General features: G+C 36.0%; 2 protein-coding genes across 2 annotated transcripts in view; one reads left to right on the top strand and one right to left on the bottom strand.

Annotated features, from left to right (window-relative positions):
* The window catches only part of LOC126821857 (epidermal growth factor-like protein 7), a 30,524-nt gene extending 28,331 nt beyond the window's left edge, over positions 1–2,193 (top strand). Inside the window, exon 8 of the mRNA XM_050550439.2 lies at positions 866–2,193. Coding sequence (XP_050406396.1) covers positions 866–1,128 — 263 coding nt within the window. The 3' untranslated portion in view covers positions 1,129–2,193. The remainder of the gene's footprint in view (positions 1–865) is intronic.
* Positions 2,194–6,246: 4,053 nt separating this feature from the next.
* LOC126822052 (epidermal growth factor-like protein 7) overlaps positions 6,247–22,129 on the bottom strand; it is a 44,180-nt gene continuing 28,297 nt past the window's right edge. The window contains exons 2-8 of the mRNA XM_056103190.1: positions 15,576–15,704; positions 15,046–15,164; positions 13,822–13,914; positions 13,231–13,350; positions 12,282–12,466; positions 9,868–10,087; positions 6,247–9,298 (exon numbers count right to left, since the gene is read on the bottom strand). Coding sequence (XP_055959165.1) covers positions 9,240–9,298; positions 9,868–10,087; positions 12,282–12,466; positions 13,231–13,350; positions 13,822–13,914; positions 15,046–15,164; positions 15,576–15,704 — 925 coding nt within the window. The 3' untranslated portion in view covers positions 6,247–9,239. The remainder of the gene's footprint in view (positions 9,299–9,867; positions 10,088–12,281; positions 12,467–13,230; positions 13,351–13,821; positions 13,915–15,045; positions 15,165–15,575; positions 15,705–22,129) is intronic.

Here is a 22,129-nt window from a genome sequence, read left to right as displayed (position 1 = left end):
CTACCCTTCCGGAAAAAAATGTTCCAGGGGCTAAAGGTATTATCCTACTGGCTTGAAATTGGTATATAGTGTTTATGTTCCTGACACGAAGAATCCTATTGACGATTTTCAACGATATAACCATCGGAGTTACGACTCTTCATCAATTTGAAAACTCTTATAAGGACTCCCGCGCTGCTACAGTTACCAAATGTATACACAATGTTTATTTCATTTTCCACGATTTCCGTAAGTACTGTCTGGAGTTTAAAGTTGCAATTTCATATTTTTAAGTTATATTTTAAAATTTATTAAAATAAAGCCTTAAAATAGATGGTATCTATAAATAGTCCTACCTTGTTAAAGCATAATCCTATTAATCCTATAATTCACTATTGCCAGTTGAGAAATTGGCAAAAATATAATTTTCATCTTCAAATTCCAACGTTCGAAGATAACTACTCCATGGTGGAGAATAGAAAACAAGGGAGGTAATTGGGAGGCAATTTTGTTATTATTTCCGGTGTAAATGAGTTTTAAGTGTGAGAATGACACCTATACGATCATATAATAGTGAGTTGACAACCTATTGAGCAAAAGACATAGAAATAATTATGCTTTGACTTTCTTAGAAAATATGAAATTGTAACTTTAAGTCAATTAAAAAACTTCTGGACGTTCAGGAGGACTTTAATTAATTTTGATAATTATTTCACTTGTTGTTATTCATGATCATATTTTATCTTGTGAATGTCCCCATTATCCGTAATAAAAAATTATGCAACAACCTTTGTGGACAGCGCGGACGACATGACTGCTGTATGCGTATGTTTATTGCCTGGCAACCTAGTTTTAATGTACGTTGGTTGTTTTTTGTTCTATCTAGGTTACTGTGAATCTGATATGACAAACCTGAAGACCAGGGTGTATACAGATTTCAGGACTTTTCAGAGCAATGTAGAAACACGGCTAGAAAATCTGGAATTCGAGCAAATAGACCCTCCACCAGTTGAAGTTGTAAGACGAAAAGGCAGACCAAAACCCAAGAAATTGAAAACATCAACACCGAAACCGACGCCACCACGGACGGAAAAACAAACAGATTTTGAAGTTCTAAATGAAATATTTGCTAGTATTAAAGCAGAATAGATGGTTAATGGAAGCTCATACAAGTGTTTTTAACATCAAATCGTTCAATATAACTCTATTAGGTAAACATTTCTAGGCTCAATATAACCCAACAAGGTTAACATTTCAAAGCTCAATATAGCTCAACAAGGTAAACATTTCAAGGCTCAATATAACTCTATTAGGTAAACATTTCAAGGCTCAATATAACTCTATTAGGTAAACATTTCGAGGCTCGATATAACTCAGCTGGGTTAATATTTCTAGGCTCAATATAACCCAACTGGGTTAACATTTCTAGGCTCAGTATAACTCAACTGGGTTAACATCTCTAGGCTCAATATAACTCAACTGGGTTAACATTTATAGGCTCAATATAACCCAACTGGGTTAACATTTCTAGGCTCAGTATAACTCAACTGGGTTAACATTTCTAGGCTCAATATAACTCAACTGCGTTAACATTTCTAGGCTCAATATAACTCAGCTGGGTTAACATTTCTAGGCTCAATATAACTCAATAAGGTTAACATTGCTAGGCTTAGTATTACTAAAAGCGTTAGCATTTCTAGGCTCATTATAACTCAGAAAGGTAAACATTTCTGGGTACAATATACATGTAATACTGGGATGACTTATTAACGGAAATAGTAAAACTACTATTTTCAAAAAACATAATTACCCGGACCTCTAGCAACATAAACAACACATATATAGCCGGGCACGAGCGTCAGGAGGTTTAAATATGAATGACAAATAATTACGTTCCTGGGCAAATTTTACCTGGCAAAAATACGAATTCCTACGAAAAACGAATCTCAAGTTTACGATGTACTTTATATCATCAATGTTTTTATTATCAATGTTCGTTGGTGTGTCTGTTTTTTGTATATTTAGGAAGTGTTTAGGTGTACATATGGCTTAACTGTTTTTGATAAGTATAATATAACATATAACTTTTTTGTCCGTTATTTTGACCATATTTACATGTAGTAAAATATATGGATATTAAAAAAGTATCCATATTTTAATAACTTGCTTCTGTTAATTATTACCACGCTAATAAATAAAAATAAATTCAAAATATTGTGTCATTCCATTGTTATTGCCCCTTTCTCCCTTTCCGCCATTGTGTGATCAGAGAACTATCTAGGATGAGAATAAATCTCTGTCCTGAATGACCGCCATATTCAAACATTAGTAGTCTATTTTGCAATGCAGTTTTCAACGTGTACGCCGGTGGATCAGCGGGGAGGGGGCGCTTCGTCCTGTCAGCACCCAGGGGATACCCATTAACCGTTTTAGTCTGGAGTCCGTTGTACCACTCGACCATTATGCTACCCCTTCACACAGATTGGAATAATCATACGTAAATATGGTCTAACCCACCAGGAATATAAACAGAGTGCTTTCCCTTGCATCTCACCAACCCTTACCATCATAGTATGTCCTTAAACACTGGAGCCGCAGTAGCTCAATGGGTAAAGCTCTGGATCACAGAACAGATTCGATACCGGTGTTGGCTGAAGAAGCTTCTCGGTTTCCCCTTGGTAAGTGGAAGAAAGCTGGCAAGAAATAGCGTTCGGATGGTACGAAAAGCGGATCGATGGCCCGTGAAATCAGTGACGAGCATTTTGGATTTTGATTAAGAGTAGGTGGAAACGCCGCTATCCCGACAAAATTCCTTTAATAGCACACTGTATGGTTCATGCCCGTTTTCATTATCTAGGTTTGTGTAGGAAAGTAGGGCACTAAACTTAATTTTATTTTTTTTTAAATCTTTTGGTTTTCTGCACATCTACCACTGCAAGCAAGGTATGTTTTCTCCCACTGAAATTCTTAAAACACGTCATCATTTGCTCCATAAACGCCAACCATAATAAAAATGATTTCATGAAATAATCTACAGTTCAACGGTTTCACGTAAAATATAGTAAAGATTGGTTAATAGGCAATGTGTCATTTGGCTGCATCGGATTACAAGGGCCCATCAACTGATTTCAGCGTAGATTTGCGAAAATCCCGCATGTATATTTACTGCAGACGATTCATAACGTTGACAGATTTTCAACTTTCACAATATTGTACGTAGTCTGCTACGTGGGGTGGGGCCGGATGGGGGGGGGGGCTCGGTGCGTAACCTTAAGGTAAGCCTACCGTGTTCGATCCCTGCGTTGGCCGAGGCAGTTCATCGGGTTTTTCCGATGTGATTCCTCCTTGTCAGTGGATTGGGACAGAGAGCTTGGCAAGGGACAACGTACAGTCGTTCGGATGGTACGAAAAACCGAAGTCCTGTATACACATTGGCGTGCACGTAAAGATGATCCTCTGGTAGTTGGAATTCGACATAAGAGTAGGCCGTAGCGCCGCTGTCCGGGCAAAATGTCCCTCATAGCACACTGCATGGCATATGCTCGTCTTCATTATACAAGTAGGATCAGAACAGTCGGCCGTTAAACCCTCTTTTATGTCCTTTCATTTCATTTTGATACACCACAGCTATGGATTTAAAACCAGTGACTTTAAACAAGAATGTCTCTGTAATTATAAGCAAGAATCTTTATTCACATTATGATACATTTAAAGGTAAAGCAACTAACATTATATGATTATAGACAATAGTTACAATCTACTACATATTAATCTCTAAATATACAAAACTCTTGTTATACATGATCAAAGAACGGAACGAATTACATAAACTCCATGTATTATATCGCTCAAGCTGTTCTACGGAGAGAACTCTCCCGCCACATACCTTCCGTTAAAAAGTGATCAACTTCGGAAATTTTATTTGTTTATAATTACTTTGCAGTAGTGTGGTCCACGGAAGCTTACCTGCTGATCCAGTAAATGTGATCTAGATGACCATCGAGATCTGAATAACGTTGAAAATGGGACAAAATATCACATTTCCCAGATCTACGACGAGAAGCGGATGGCCCCCACCCCTCCCACTATCAAGCGTCAAAAGGGTGATCAGAAGCGTTGACAAGCTGATTTTTTTTCCACAATTAACATGTACCTTACGTACGATGATACACAATAATAAACCAACACTTCCGGTATTCGAAGGTACAATAATACTTCCGGTATCGAGTATTCCGCCATGCCGTGTAATCCGGCATATTTTAACGATCCCGTACGATGTTGAAATTGACAGATTCCAGTGTATTACCAAAAAAGCATATTGGTCCAAATATGAAATGTTCAAAGTCAGTTAATTCTAATGAGAGAAATTCAAGAATTAATATAGTACTTTTCATTGGTAGTTAGCCAGAAAATATTCCAAATTGCATACCTCACCTGTAATGTTTGAAATAATATCGCGGGCGCCCTGCCCCCTACCCAACTTCGCGGAAAGCATTTTGAAAAAGCATGGAACCCAACTGTATAGGTTTATTTGTCATTGAAAACAATAAACCTCCCTTTGATCTATGTCATACTACTTTCTTTTAGTCTACAGGAAATGACGTAGTTAAAACAACACAGGATGACTATATGTAGATTATAATTATTTATAACATGTATTTTATAAGTGTTTCCGGGCACATTGTCAGTCCTGTTATTGAACCAGAAACACGATACATCAACACTTTATCTGCGTACATAAAACCATTCACATATTTTTATTGTTTTTGGTTTTATGTTATCAGTTTTGGAAAAATAAATTAAAAATCGTTCTCTTGATCTGCGCTATAATCCTGCTTCTAGACAAGGTAGCACATAAAAACCTAAAATTTAATTATTTATGCTAATTATAGTATTCGAATATTAGTATTTCATGTATTATAATAACCGTATTTCAAATATAATTCTATAATTTTAACAATAGTATTGCCAGCATAATAACATACAAAAAAAATATATCTTAGATTTAACAATACTAGTGTTTATAAAAATATTATTTCAACATAATTCAAGTATTCTACTAATCGTTGTTCAACATAATTCTCGTATCTTAATAACAGTATTTCAAACATAATTATTGTATTCTAATAATAGTATTTCAAACATAATTCTAGTATTCTAATACAGTAATAGTATTTTAAACATAATTCTAGTATTCTAATAATAGTATTTTAAACATAATTCTAGTATTCTAATAATAATATTTCAACATAATACTCGTATTTATAATAATAGTATTTCGACATAATTCTAGTTAGTTTCTAATAACAGTTTTTTAATATATATAATTATTGAAACAATATAGGCTAGATTTAACAATATCCTAGTTGAGGCGACGACCCTTGACCTTTGAACATAGCGGTCAAATATAAAATATAACACACAGTGATATGAAATATTTAATGAGGTGTCCAAGATATATTGAAGTGGGAGAGAGGGAAATAGCTTTCGACGTCCACTCGACACAAATTATGTCAGTTCGGGACTAACACTATTTCAATAATTCGCTGGGTATTTAGCAGTGGGAGGAAACAGGAGGACCCAGATAAAACTCACGAGGTTAACAGGGGACCACACTCCTTGTCACGTACAAGCTCGGTCCAGTGTAAAAAACGGTGTTAAATATCTGAATATACATGCAATAAGTAAGTGATAACTTCTCCACGTCTGTGAAATGACATCTTTATGGTTGACTTAAGTTTTATCGCCCTTTTTATTTTAGCGAAAACTAAGAAAATTTCAATAGCGTCAGATCTACAATTCGATATCTAATTTGCATATTAAAGCCGCTTTCAACCAACGTCAATTTGACATCTGGGGCTTCTCCTTTAATGCTATACAAAATCATATATTATACGACATATACATTCCGAACTTGCTTGTCGTTTTCATCACAAACGTTGGTAAATAAAAACATTATAAAAATGCCACAACAAATGTCTAACTTTTCTATATGTACAAGTTGAACTATATTATATAACTCTTGCATTTATACATGAATCACCCATTCCAAAAAAAGGGCGTGTCACTGTTGCATTGTGGGAGATCGGTGAGCAAACTACGACGTAGGCCGCCATTAGCTTGCATTGGATTTTCCTGACCAAATTTCGAAAAACGCCGATTTTACGTTAATTGTAGTGATGGGGGATATTTCATATGATGTGATAGAGACACAGATGGTTGATGCACGTAAAGAATAACTCAGAAAGCACATTTTGAAGTATACAGATCGCAAAAAGGTAAAATTAAAATTTCAAAACAAACAGCTGTCAAAACTTAACCATACAAGTAATAATAGTAATTAATTTTAAAATATTTAAATGAATAATACTGAACGTAATAAACATGTTTTTTTATTAAGCATTCTTAATGTACCCTGTGCTATTTATTTCTATGCAACACTGTACACTCACAGTTTGAGTATTGACCTGCTAAAGTGACAGCGATCAGCTGATTGATAGGAAGGTTAAATTTTGACAGCTGCTTGTTTTGGAGTTTTCATTTTACCTTTTTGCGATGTGTATACTTCAGAATGTGCTTTCTGAGGTATTCTTTACGTGCATCAACCATCTGTGTCTCTATCACATCATATGAAATATCCCCCATCACTAAAATTAACGTAAAATCGGCGTTTATCGAAATTTGGTCAGGAAAATCCAATGCAAGCTAATGGCGGCCTACGAGTAGTTTGCTCACCGATCTCCCACAATGCAACAGTGACACTCCCTTTTTTTGGAATGGGTGATTCATGTATAGACTTCCGTTTCCGGTCTAAACTATTCACTCTAGCCCCAACCAACCAATTCTCTAACTTGGGTTGTACATACGTGTGTATCCATATATACAAGTTAACAATGTTGATTAAAAATACTACAACAACTATATAATATCCAAGCGGAACTATATATAACTATCGTGTTTATAGACTTCCGCTTCCGGTCCAAACTATTCCTCTTAGCCCCAACCAACCATTATCTAATTTTGCTGTTCATACTTTTGTATCGATGCATATAGGCTACACGTTAACAATTTTGATTAAAAATGCTATAACCACAATATAATATACAAGATTCACTATATTTAATTATCGTATCTTTACTATCGTGTTTATACTATTCCTCTTAGCCCCAACCAACCATTATCTAACTTTGCTGTTCATACATTTGTATCGATGCATATAGGCTAGAAGTTAACAATTCTGATACAAAATGCTATAACAACAATATAATATACAAGATGCACTATATTTAATTATCGTAGCTATCAACTTCCCTAGTCCTGTCTAAACCATTGGCACGTGTCCTGAACGTGAGGGGGTGAGGAGTGGGCGATATATCTCAACTCTTTCTAGAACACCTGACATCTCTTTCTTTAGAATGAATTCACGCTTGTTTGTATTGTTATATAGTTCTGCACAATGACTACTGCTACTGCAAATTTATTTTACCAACTCACATCACTCTTTGCTCACCGGAAACAGTTGTTGAACAAGGGTATCAAATCGGTTAGCAATGTAAGTTAAAGTTTATTTCAGTAGAACAATTCCGATGTACACGAGTATTTATACCGAGCCGCCTTTATGCATTGCACCAAACCAATTATATCAACAAGGCAGGCAAAATATAGAACTTAAACATTTAAATCTGTAGTAACAGTTTAAGCCTCTAATAGCAGTTTACACCTCTTAGGCCAGTTTAAACCCCCTTTAAACAGTTTATAGCAGTTTACACCTCTGATAACAGTTTAAACCTCTTAGAACAGTTTACACCTCTAATAACAGTTTAAACCTCCTAGAACAGTTTAATAGTTTAAACCTCTTATATAATTTGAAATTCTAACAACAGTTCAAACTTCTTATAAAAATTTAAACCCCTTAAAACAGTTTAAACCTCATTTTACAGTTTAAACTTAAAACAGTTTAAACCTCATTTTACAGTTTAAACTTAAAACAGTTTAAACCTCATTTTACAGTTTAAACCTCTAATAACAGTTTAAACCCCTTATAACAGTTTAAATCTTTAATATCAGTTTAAACCTCTAATAACAGTTTAAACTTCTAATAACAGTTTAAACCGCTTAGAACAGTTTAAACCTCGTATAACGGTTTAAACCTCTAATAATGTTCAAAACTCTGATAACGGTTTAAAATGCCTATACCATCTGAGAATTCTCCTTTATAATCAACACATGGTGATCCACGTCGTTATCTGGATACATAATATCTATAAGGATGTTTTGAGGTAGAGATAATGATGGGTATATCTCGATATAATCTGGCCATTCAAGACTGGGTGAACATTGTTGTAGAGGTAATATTGGATAAACTAGCTATATAATTGTTTATGTAGTCTTGATCAAATTGTCACAATGTCCTCGTTGTCTTTCTCAATTGCTCCTATCTCTAACATTCCATCCAGCATACACAGAATGACATGTTGCAGAAATAATTCCATAAGATAGGGCAATCCTTCAAGTATCTAGGTACTGAGTAGCTGATCGATGTTCGACATAAGGCTCTCTATAAATATATTATACCATATGCTATACAGGTCCTCCACAGAGCATTGTCCCTTCATCTATATTTTTAAATATCGATTCACATTTGTTAATATATTGATCAATAATGAAAGTCAAGCCCAGTCAGGAAAAATTGAGACAACTGCTCAAGATAGGTAATAAAATATCTTGAGACAAGACGAAGGACACTGATATCAACATGTAATGAAATATCCAACGAGGTATTGCTAGCAATGTCATTTACTACCACCCCATCACCATGGTTAATACCAACACAATATTTTGTAATGGGTTTTCAAACGTGACGTGACGTGACTAGCAATGTTAATTGCCACGGTTACCATTTCGTTCCCATCTCGTGAATAACAACATTTTCGCACTCCATGTCACGTGTTTGCTTTGTGTTTATTACTTGAAGGACCACATCAGAAACTTTGTATTCAAAAACGTTCTAACCCGAAAGAAAATCCTGGTTTGTCGCCGCTTATAAGTTTTTATAATCATTCCAAGTCGTTTTAATATTTACATAAAACATGAAATAAAATGCAACATGTAAATATTGCGAACGATAACCATTGACACTTTTCGCACTCTTGTTCTTGCTATGCAATATTTTGATTTTTAGTTATTATAATCCGAAACAATGATTTGCGTATTACTTTGTACGTCCTCTCTCTACAATGGGATTCAAGGGTAATCCATGATTAACCACGAAAACTGTCGCGTTGTTTACCGTTATAATCTTCATAATCTTTACACGTACCTGCAATAAAAGATGTCAAATGAATACCAGTTTTAAATTGAAGATAACGAAAAGTGAGATTAAAAGCGAGCTAGCCTAATAGCCCACCCAACTTGGCGAATCACGTATACACCACTGACATGGGGAAATATCCGGGGAAATTTCTCGGCCAAAACCAGGAGTGAACAGCGGACGTCCTGGTTTTACTATATTTCAAAGGAACCTTTAAATGTAATGAATTGTGGTTTAACGTCCTACTGTTCTGCTCCGACTGCGCTAATGAAGACGGGCATACGCCACGCAGTGTGCTATGAGGGAAATTTTGCCCGAATAGAGGCACTACGGCCTACTCTTATATCGAATTCCAACTGCCAAGTGATCTTTAACGAATGTTTTTTCGTCCCATCCGAATGACTAAACAGCTTTCCTTGTCAGGCCGCCGTCCTGCACCATTGACATGGAGAAACCACGCCGGAAAACTTTTTTCGGCCAACACCGGGATCGAACCCGCGACCTCCAGACTAGCGAGCCAACGTCTTACTCACTTAGCCACTATGGCTCCCAATGTAATGAGAGAGTCAGTAACTTACATCCTTCCAGTCGTTCTTCTAGTAACGAGATCTGTTCACTTAAAGATGCTACTCTATCAAACGGCATGGCATCAGGATTAGCTGCATACGGATTTAAATTATAAGGTTTAGCTGTTGTTGGTATTTGAGCCGGATGAGTAAAGGATTTAATCTCGTCCATGGCTACCATAGCATTTTTATAATTCTTTTCTAGATGTGTTAAATTCCCCATCAACATATTCTGAAATGTAGAACAGTAACATATATAGGGTAATATTCAATATTATATGACCGTATATAGGTAGCTAATATACTCTTCAAAAAAAGTAGGGGATATTGAAATGCAAAAAATTATGCAGGTTGTGATATGATAAATAGTCATGGACACTTGATATGCTTTGAGAGTATGTTCACAGATGAAGAACTTATCGCCCCAACAGAACCACTGAGCTGCACATGCGACACGCAATAGCGCCATACAGGTGGGAGGGGTTCATTGTCAAATTTGACACTTCAAGAAGGGTTGATGAAAACTTCCGCGTGCTGGTCTATCTATTCATGTTTGCTTCCTATCGGTTCTTGCATAAGATTTACTGTTTAGTGTATCTTTGCTTTAGTGTGTTACGTTTAATTTGATCAGGAGACGTGTTCGTCGACGTCAAGGTCAACCGACAACACTGCAAGAATTGGCCGTGGCACTGCAAAAGGAGTGGGTCAGATTGTCCCAAATCGTTATTGGACGGTTGATTAGGAGCATGCCACGACGAATTGCTGAATGTTTGAGGATTGGTGGAGCAATTACTCATTATTAGGATAAAAATCAAAAACGTCCATTTTCACTTTTGACAGTGTATCTCTTTGTGAGTGAAATGGGGCCGTCAGATAAGCCGCCCATATGAACTATTTATGTTCATGTGTAGGCAATTGGCCTGTTATTAACATGCACTGGTTACCTCTAATAAAAACAGCAGTGCTTTTCCGTAGGTATTGTTTCTGAATATCCCCTACTTCATTTTAAGAATATATGTAAATAATAAATACACAATAGTATATGACTTTATATGGTTAGGTAATATACAATATTATATGAAATGAAATAGGGTTTAACGTCCTACTTTTATGCACCGACTGGGCTAATAAAGACGGACATACACCATAATAATAACAAGCCAACAGTGAGGCTGATGTCCCCCGCCGAAATAGGAAAATAATTAGAGGACACATATAAATTTATCACAAATTATCTTTTACAAAGTATTGAACAATCAAACAGTATATCTTTACTTATAGTCTAACAATCAAAGTAGGAGAGTTATTGTTTTCCAAAGTCTCGACCAATCAAATTGCGTATCGCTCTGCTTACCCTGAGCAGAAAATGCTCATTATCAAACTTAGTCAAGGTATTACTGTAATGAAACTATACACCAAGTTTCATCAATCTCACTTAATTAGAACTAAAGTTATCGTGTCCCAAAGCATCAACCAATCAAATTGCTTATCTCTGCTTACCCTAAGCGGAAAATGCTCATCTTCGAACTCCATCAAGGCATTGACCTAATCAACACATACACCAAGTTTGAACATTCTAGCTCAATTAGGAAGAGAGTTATCGTGCCCCAAAGTATCAACCAATCAAATTGCTTATCTCTGCTTACCCTAAGCGGAAAATGCTCATCTTCGAACTCCATCAAGGCATTGACCTAATAAACACATACACCAAGTTTGAACATTCTAGCTCAATTAAAAGTTATCGTGTCCCAAAGCATCAACCAATCAAATTGCTTATCTCTGCTTACCCTAAGCGGAAAATGCTCATCTTCGAACTCCATCAAGGCATTGACCTAATCAACACATACACCAAGTTTGAACATTCTAGCCCAATTAGGAAGAGAGTTATCGTGTCCCAAAGCATCAACCAATCAAATTGCTTATCTCTGCTTACCCTAAGCGGAAAATGCTCATCTTCGAACTCCATCAAGGCATTGACCTAATAAACACATATACCAAGTTTGAACATTCTAGCTCAATTAGGAAGAGAGTTATTGTGTCCCAAAAAGTGTGACGGACAGACAGACGGACAGACAGACAGACAGACAGACAGACGGACGAACCCATTTTAATAGTCCCCTGCTTTCTTCGAAAGGCGGGGGACAATAATAATAATAATATAAACTTTATTTACAGTGTACTATGACGGAAATTTTACCCGGATATATCAAGAGTTATTTTACGTTCACGTCGACACGTCCTCCGTTCTGCATCATTGTCAAGAGGAGACTGCGCAGGAACTTGGGTTGCCAGTGGCCAATACCGTGATCGAACCCGACAACTCCTGGTAACATCACATCGTATCTATTCATTATTAATGGTTTCTGATCAACAATTTAAAATCTGAAATATTCCTGATAGACGTTGTAATGTAGCTATTGCCCTACCTTTTCTTTTTCCAACGTTGTCACCTTCGCTTTTAGTTCTGTTATTGAGATAGCCATATCTTTCATAGCCCTTTCTCCTCCACTCGGTCTACCTATCTTTACGTCTTCTATAGAACGTACTTTACGTGATAACGTCCCTATGGTATCCTGCATTTCTCGATATTCTTTAGTACACGACATACAAACTGCAAAACAACATAAAGTCGAATTTGACATAATGAAGGGAGCTTATTGATATTTTTTTGAGACTGAAATATTTATTTGGGACTGAAATATTTATTTGGGACTGAAATATTTATTTATTTGGGACTGAAATATTTATTTGAGACTGAAATATTTATTTATTTGAGACTGAAATATTTATTTATTTGAGAATGAAATATTTCTGTTTTTATAAAAAATATAAAATTGATATTTTAATCCGACGAGAGATTTTAAGGACACAAACTGAAATAGAGACAATATTGTTTAAAAATCCCACTTTTCTGCACCGACTTACGCCATACAGTGTGCAAAGTGCCTACTCTTATTTCAAATTCCAACAGAAAAGGGAAGGGTTCTTTTACGTGCACGCCACCAAAGTTCCTATTCTTATTTCGAATTCCAACTGAAGAAAGAAAAGGTTATTTTACGTGCACACTACTGTGCACACATGGCTACGGTTTTTCCCATCCGATCGACTAGTCGATCAGTGTACTTGACATTGGGCCTCCATGCTCCATGACATCCAACTGAAGAAAGAAAAGGTTATTTTACGTGCACACTACTGTGCACACATGGCTACGGTTTTTTCCCATCCGATCGACTAGTCGATCAGTGTACTTGACATTGGGCCTCCATGCTCCATGACATCCAATATATTTTTCAATCCCATGTCTACATCGTATATATGCCTGGTTAGGAATATAATTTGAAGTTTCCACTACTGAAAATGTCATCAATTGCTTACATGTACAACTTTTCATATCTGGAGCTAAGGTGAAGCCATCAGAACAGGCGCATTCATAACTTCCCTGCTGATTTAAACATTCCTGTGAACAGCCATGTTTTCCCTCACATTCATCAACATCTGGAAGATAAAGATATATATTTAAATACTATCATATCTTTATTAGACTACACTTCATACTTCACACTTAAATCTCTGATAAAACATTATTAGACATAATAGGTTAAACATTAGACATAACATGTCTAACAAGACAATATCTTCAACTTCACACATCGAACACTGATACATAATAAGGCTGTGTTGTCAATCAAAGAATAAATAGATGACACTATTTAGCTTTTGATAAAGCATCGGGCAATCAAATTCTTGTTTTAGACTCTATTGGCTGAGTATGGGATGATATTGGGTAGTATTGGATATTGGCTAAATCGTCTTGACCCTACCTACTACCATGGATCTGAGATAGAGAAGCTCGAATATAGATATTGGAAAGTAACATGAGCATTATAGTGATATTATAACGAAAAAAACTTCCACTCCATATAGCATTGTAGTGAAGTCCCAGCATTAATGTAAATTTGATTTTACCTCGTTCACAGTTTATACCGGTCCACCCTTCCTTACACGAACAGGTGTTGGGTCCTGTACAGGTACCACTGATACAACCATCTTTACATATGGCTAGAAAATAAAATAACACATTAATAATTCACGAATTATTAGGTCTTGTTACTTTGTTACTGATACAATCCAGTCCACATTTAGCTAAAAATAAAATAACACATTAGTAATTCACGAATTGTTGGGTCTTGCTACTTTGGTACGGATACAACCCAGTCCAAATATAGCTAAAAAATAAAATACAACAATACATAAATAATTCATGAATTATTGGGTCACTGATACAGCCATGATCACATACAGACACAATATATAATAATATGTTGTCAATATTTCCCGGCAAACACCACCCCTCTTGCACTCGTAATCGCGGAAATGATACGGGGTTTAATGTTTTCCTGTTCAGAACCAAGCAAGGTGCTGTGAATGACGTAATCCAACTTCAAATTGTTCTTTTACATGCACTCTTACGTGTTCGCAAGTGGGTGATGTGCTCCCCGCCCCTGTTCTTACTATTAAAGTAATGTTATAAATTAAGGTATGCCGGAAATCTGCCTCTCGTCACCTTAATAATAGTTTACATAAATATTTAATTTTTCTCGGAAGTTATCGCCCGCGCACATAAAAATATAGATTTATTAGTTATAAATAATGCGATAATATAAACACTGTTCTTCTTTTAAAACGACAAACACGTGTTCTATATAAAAATCTACTGGCATTAATCGACTCCGGGCAGAAAAGTAATAAGCTTGTAGTGAAGTGTATTTGATTCTTTAAATGTTTTTGAAAACGGGAACTGGTCCCATACACTTGGTATTCTTGCTAACCTTCTTCTTGAGATGACACTTTAAGGCTCTGTCAATTTGAGTACAGACGACATGCTTGCTCTTTGGAAAATTGACGGACCACCTTGGTCATTCTCCCAAGCCGGTGCAAAAAGCTATGAGGTTAGTCCGCATTTCATTTCATTCTCGCAAGCACACCAATGCGAGATAGGAAGAATGCCCTTTGTTATGACGTTATAAGATGGCTGTGAAAACGTCAGAGGCGGTTCCTTGATTATATAGTACGGTCATAGTCACATTTTCGACCTTTTCTAATTGTTCTTTATAACTATACATTGCGCATCGATTGACGGACATTTTTGCTCCTCATTTGCCTTACAACAATGTAAACACACACACTTACGTTTTAAACAGCCATGTTCATGAGGTGACGACCTTTCCCAACCAGGACAACATTTAGGCTCTAACTTTACATTTATTCTCATACGAAATACTGTTCTAAAAGCACGCTGATATACAACCCTGAAAAACAAAACTACAATTAATAGAAATGTTTGAAAAAAAAGCCATTCTTAAAAGATGCATTTTGATTCGGCAATTAAACGTGAACGCTTCACAGGGATCGGAATTGGCTTTACGGTTGGAGATACTTGCCAAACGCTTTACAGAGTTCGTTCAGTCTGTAAACATTTCAAATAGCTCTCATGCAAGCGATCCAAAATTTCAAATCTTCTGTATTTCCATAGACAAAATGGCTTTATGTTTGAATGTTAAAAAAATTGCAATATCACTCGTATTAAAGCAGTTTTCAAATAAAAATAGACAATTTTATCTTCAAATTTTCCATAGACGTAACAGTTGTGTTACACGATTCAATCGGGCCACAAAAGTACTTTTAATAGAACAGTGGATGGCTGTTGGGTATGAGCTTACCGAAATCTGGGACATAAACCATATCCATTGCTACAGGGTTCCTGGACTTGTCTGTGTACGGATCTCCAGTAGGATTGTCTGATTGGAACAGGTTGAGCTTGTTGTGTCTGCTGCATACAAACATGGCGACTGAAAATACAAAAACAACACATACAAATGAAATTAAATGGGGTTCAGCGTCCTATTGTTCCGCTTCTACTGGGCTAATGTAGTGTGTTATAAGGGACAGTTTATAGGGCATACAAACATTTGCGAATTGCATGAGGTTCACCAGGTTAATACAAAAACAGTAAGATATCCATTTCTATTCATTACAGTCTGGCTTGACCCTTCGAGAATATAAGATGTCTAGCTTTAGTAATGTCCTTATTGTAAATATTTAGTAATTAACGTTCAAACTGAGACAAATACCTTTTAATTTTCGTGACACTCTACCAAATTTATTACTATAATTGTAATCTCTTGTTTTCAGATAACATGATCTATTCATAATATTATTTACTTGTACATATTAATTGATCATGTCTACTGAATCGAAGAGTTATCTCTTAAAGCGGGATTAGGAAAGATTAGATAAAGAGCTGATAGTTCTCACTATAATAGTTAAAAGAAGATAACGAAAAGAGAATATGGTGAAAAGTTCAGTCAAATAACTTCACTTGGGGCCTGGATATAAATAAAAGTTAAAAGAAGATAACGAAAAGAGAATATGGTGAAAAGTTCAGTCAAATAACTTCACTTGGGGCCTGGATATAAAAATAAAAGTATCGATTATCCATTTGTACAGTTATTTTCATCCACTACAAAACGTTAATTCAAATCCTCTAAATATCGCAGGCATCCCATGGCATTAAGAGTTGATTATTGTCTTGGTAAGTTATGTCTATTTTATAATTTAGATAACATTTGAGGCCTAAAGAAAGACATACAACGGGCAGATTTAGCTCTTGAATAATGCATGTTTAACTGTTATATTTTGGGTAATGGCTGAGTAAATGTTGCGTTGAGTACATAAAATAGTTACAAATTTGATCCATGAACGGAAATTCGGAATCTTCTGAGACCACGGGTTCTTAAGTAGGTCAAAACGAGAGTCACGAGACCTTTTAAAAAATGTATAGCGGACACTTTATCGGTCTATAAAATGGCCTAGACACTTTGCATGCATGTTGCAATTATGACGACCGATATAAAGAGTTAAATCTTAAAGCCCTACTTCTAATGGCACCTCGAGTGTCTAGAAAGTTTTGACATGTAATATCGCAATGAGAACTAGCTAATTAAATCACACTCATAGGCTACAAAATCTACTTCACTTAATAACTTCTTAACCAGTTAGACGAGCACTCGTTTTAATTGAATATATATGATGCATATATAATATTATATAAGCTTACAAAGTAAGTAGGACAATACGCTTAGAATATTTTGCTTAACTTTCAATAGTTGAGCCAAATTTTAGGATTAAAGTAACTTTTTTAAAACAATATTTTATTCAGATTTGTGTCTGAATAGGGATTGGGGAACTGGCATAGCCTATATTTATTAGATCACTCTGCGTCATTTGCATTTTTCGCTAATATATCATATTTCTCACTGCTTAATCCATGATATTATGTCCCCAGATTGATTATTTAACATTTAATTAAGAAAAAAAAATAATAAAAAAACACACAGTTAAGTTGGGACTATAAACCGATGTCCCATGTACACGTTGACGTGCACGTAAAAGAACTCTTGGCATTTGAAATTCAAAATAAGAGTAGGCCGTAGCGCCGCTGTCGGGGCAAAATTTCCCTCATTGCACACATCATGCCCGTTTTCATTAGTCTAGTCGGTGCAGAAAAGTAGGACATTAAACCCCATTTCATTTCGTTCATAAATATGAAGTAATGATCATCCTACAGGGAGCTCGTGGAGTTTTGCGCTGGCTCACTAACTAAAGGATTTTGTCTTCTAATTTAATCCGAGTACATTTTAGCATGGATAAAGCCGTAATTTTTAAAAAAACTATTTATCGCTTTAACTATTTATTGAAATATTTGGTAATTACGTGTAAACATTCTAACATTAACCAATTTTCACTTGTGCGTGTTGTCTATTAAAATTACTGGAATGCATTCAAATCAAATAACTTTTACAATTTATAAAATGTGGTTTCAGTTTTCAATATGACTTTGCACATTTTAAATGCATTATATTTATACCCCCTATGTGAAATGAACCCGAGATGATCGAGTGGTAGGTACTGGCTTCTTGGCTAGGATATGATGGGGTGGGATCCCGGAGTGGGGCTAAGAGTACTATCGGAATGTTTAAAATAGCACCATAGTGACCAGTTTTAAACTGTAAGAGGCACAACTGTCATAAGGGCTACGACTACGATTTTTTTTTCTTTTTTTGTTGTCCTAGTTTTTAGAACACGTGACGGAAACATTGTCTGCGATATCCCTCTCGGTGGTTGCAGACGTTAACCTTCATTTTGTATAGTAGAACAACCCCACTAGGTGGTAACGAACGTAAACCCCTGGTTTATTAGTTACTAGGTGGAGGAGAACGCGAACCCCCGAAGTCGGTAACAAACCCAAATTTATAAACGTCAAACGACTCATTAGCCGAATTCTATATCATTACGGTCTTATATAGGAGAAGCAGGTGCAATCTATCAGTAAGTAAGCCGGGGAATCGGTTATTTTAAAGTACTGACCAGGGGTAGCAATAGGTCACTAGGTTAACAACAATATATGATATATTTCACATAATTAATGTCAAGTAGCCACTCATAACTAATGGTCAATATAAGTGTCTAATTAACACCGTGAAACTAATAACTGATATCTCATTAATATATATATACATGATAAACTGATGAAATGAAATGGGGTTTAACGTCCTACTTTTCTGCACCGACTTGAGTATTGTTGACGGCCATACTCGGACATACTCCATACCGTGTGGTATGGGGGGAAACATTTCAACTGTAAAGGGTTCTTTTATGTGCACGCCAATGTGTACATGGTACCTAGTTTCTTTCCATACCATCCGAACTACTAGACACTGCCTTCTCATCACTGGCGATAATCTGATGAGGTGATCCGAGTAAAAGAAATAAAATGGGGTTTAATTTTCCTCTACCAACAGGGCAAATGGAGATGGGCTTACACCATGTAGCTGACTATGAGAGAAGCGGCGCCCATTAGATTATCTATTTCCTTGTCAGTCACGTTTACCAATGTTTTTGGCGCTATTGACAACACGCTCTTAACGGTTCTTTTCGATGATTAGTATGACCGGTGGTCGAACAACAGCGTTTCCGCTTACTCTTCATCGAATTTAATCTTCTAAGGTTTGTTGTACCACCCCAACGACTATAGACGCTGTTCCTTGCCAGCCCGTAAAATTCCGCGGAACATTATCGGCCTTCGCCGGGGTCGAAAATGGGAACTCCTAGAAAGTGAACCAGCGCCTTACACACCAATAAGCCTCATTAAGCTAATGGTCGATATAAAGTGTCTAATTAAGATAATATATGATAACCCGTGAGTATATTAAAGCGGTAATGCGAGTATGGTATCGTGTGTATAAGTTATTTAAGTATCTGTACTATCCGAAACTGATACCGGTTTAATGTCTAAACAGATTATATAAGGTTAAAACTATACACGTGGCTTGAACAGAGTATTTTCCAATACACGTGGCTGGCATGATCGATAGTGGAAGTTCTATATTTAGATGGGTGAAAACTATTAATATTGTAGACGTCAATGATCGGAACGAACTGTTCACTGCATGACGTATGCTCTTCCTTATTTCCCCGGTTAGAAATGAAATGACATGGCGTTTAACGTCCTACGAGTCCACACCAACCGGGATAATGACGACAGGCTTACGCCATGCAGTGTGCTGTGAGAGAAACGTTAGTCGAACACTGACAATGAGATTCCACGGTACAAAACATAGAGGGATTTTTGTAGACTAACACCGGGATCAAATCCGGAACTTCCTAGCTAGCGGGCCACCGTGGATCTTATAATCCCGGTTGGTGCAAAAAAGTGGAATGTTACACCCCTCTTCATTTCTGTGACCATGTATGAAGTCGCAGTTGCAATGATTTCTTTTCCTTTTTGGATAATTTGTTGTGAAAATGGTGACACGTTCCTTTTATTTTTGTGTGTTAAATAAACAAAAAAAAAATAATGTATTTTTTTAAACAAGAGAATTAGATGTTATTTACACCCAGATGTTATGAAAGGTTGGTGGGTGGTAACAATATTACTCTTCTCTACTACAAATGTATCTCGTTTTCTACACCCTAAAAAACGACCAAATTTCTTAGAATTAATTTAAAATCTAAAGTTAAATGCTAATGTTAAAGAAATGTATACGGTTTGGCGTTTCTTGCTTCCACCTAATAAATTGAATCCGGTTATTTTTATGGTTACGTGTGATATGAAAATGGTGAAACAGTTTTTTATTAGCCTGTTTGCTTATTACTGCATCTTATTCACGTATGTTTTACGTGACACATTGTAAATATGCATATTCTCTGGTATAAACCACTCCTTAAACCCTCATGGACTCTTTCAACTCTCATAACATCTGGAATAAAATATTCCTTAAACGCTCATAAACTCTGGAATAAAATATTCTTTAAATCCTCATAAACTCTTGAATAAAATACCCCTTAAACCCTCATAAACTCTGGAATAGAATATCCTTTAAATCTTCTTAAACTATGGAATTAAATATTCCTTAAAATATCCCTTAAACGCTCATAAACTCTGGAATAAAATACTATTTAAACCCCCATAAACTCTGGGATAAAATACTCTTGTACCCTTCATCAAATCTGTATAATAAGATACTCTTTAAAACCTCATAAACTCTGAATTACCCCCTCCCCCCATAAAAAAATATGCAGGGGGTATCTAGAACCCAAATCGGTTTTTTTTTGGAAATATTTTTGATAAATACATTTCGCAATGATTGTTCCTATTGAAATTCCTTTCAAATACAACCAAAATAAAGCGAAGGTTAAAGAACAGAATTACCACACTTATTGTAATCCATGTGGTCGGCGACAATAAGTACAATTTCCACTGTTTGTACAACCAAATACCTTATGGGCATTTTTTCGAGTTGTTCTCGGGAACGGAAATTTCAACTGTAGACAATTTCCTGTCTTGGGATACAATCGGTATAAGGCTTTTATTGTCAAAATAAATATTACCGCATTTTCTCAAAACATTATTTCAATGTAAAGAACTGGAACGCGATCATAATTCGTTCTACGTGTAGAGAAAAACAACAAAATGAAGAGAGATCCGGTTTCCATAATTAACCTTATTAAAATCGACTCCCACTAAGTTGTATTTATAGAGGCTTAAAAGGGAATTGAAATGGAATGAAACGTAGGTTTTGTGCACCAACTGGGCTAATAAAGAAGGGTATACGTCATTCATTGTACTATGAGGTAAATTTCGCCCATACAGCTGGGTTCTTATATGAGCACGCCTACGTTAGTCAGTCAGCGCCTTACCTCACTGAGCCACAATGGCTCCCATTTAAAAAAGAAACGCTTATAAAAAAGACTTTCATTTAAATAAAAACAAGAAATATAAACAGATTATATTTGTTATGATAGAAAGCCACTTCCTTCCGTTTACAGCAATAGAATACCTTTCAAAACATTTTATTCTCAGTTTTTATTAGGATTGTGCGTGGTTTGTTTTCTTTTTCGTTTTTCTTTCTTAATTTTCTGTTCTTAAACAACTAGAAAAAAAGATATTTAGCTCAATAAAAAAAAACCCTTCATAAAACAAAATTTTGTTCGTGGGATGTTTATGATCGGAAGTTTTATGTGCTGCAGATGATGAGTATGGGGTGGTCCCGTGGCGCAACTGGACAGACCATACATCAATCGGACACTTAAAACCTCCTAGTGTATTGCGACCGCAGTTATATCCCAAATGTCGCGTTATCGATGAATTTGACGCAATAGTCGGACAGTTAAAATGAATCGATCTATTGGTATCTTTTTCAGTATACAAACAAACCCGGATCAATAAAGAATAACAATACGTCGGCCATGTTGGGCATGTGCAATGCTAGGCGAAATCTTCATCGAATTATAACTGTCAAGGGTTCTTGTACGTGCACCTTGGATTTTCGTCCCATCCGAGCAATAAAACGCCAATCCTTGGCAGGCACTATGTCCTGCACCACAGACAAGATTAAACCAAGCTGTAACATCCTAAGGAACTTTATCGACCGGGATCGAAATCAGGGCCTTGCTAGCCAGCAAGCGGTCTTATCCACTGAGTCACCGTGGCTATCTTATTCGATTAGATTCCGTGCATTAAGATATCTACATGTAACTTGTTTCGTGTATTCATTCTTATCGAAGATTTTGCATGATTTGTTTCCGCTCAATTAATTAGTGGAGCTTTATTTAGAAAAAGAAACTATTTAATTAATTTGGAAAACACGACTTGTTTTGTTTTTGATAAACATAATCGTTTTACAATAACTTGACTTTAGCTACCCTATTACGA

The sequence above is a fragment of the Patella vulgata genome, chromosome 1, assembly GCF_932274485.2.
Source record: "Patella vulgata chromosome 1, xgPatVulg1.2, whole genome shotgun sequence".
Lineage (NCBI taxonomy): Eukaryota > Metazoa > Mollusca > Gastropoda > Patellidae > Patella > Patella vulgata.
This window is presented reverse-complemented; position numbering and strand designations above follow the sequence as displayed.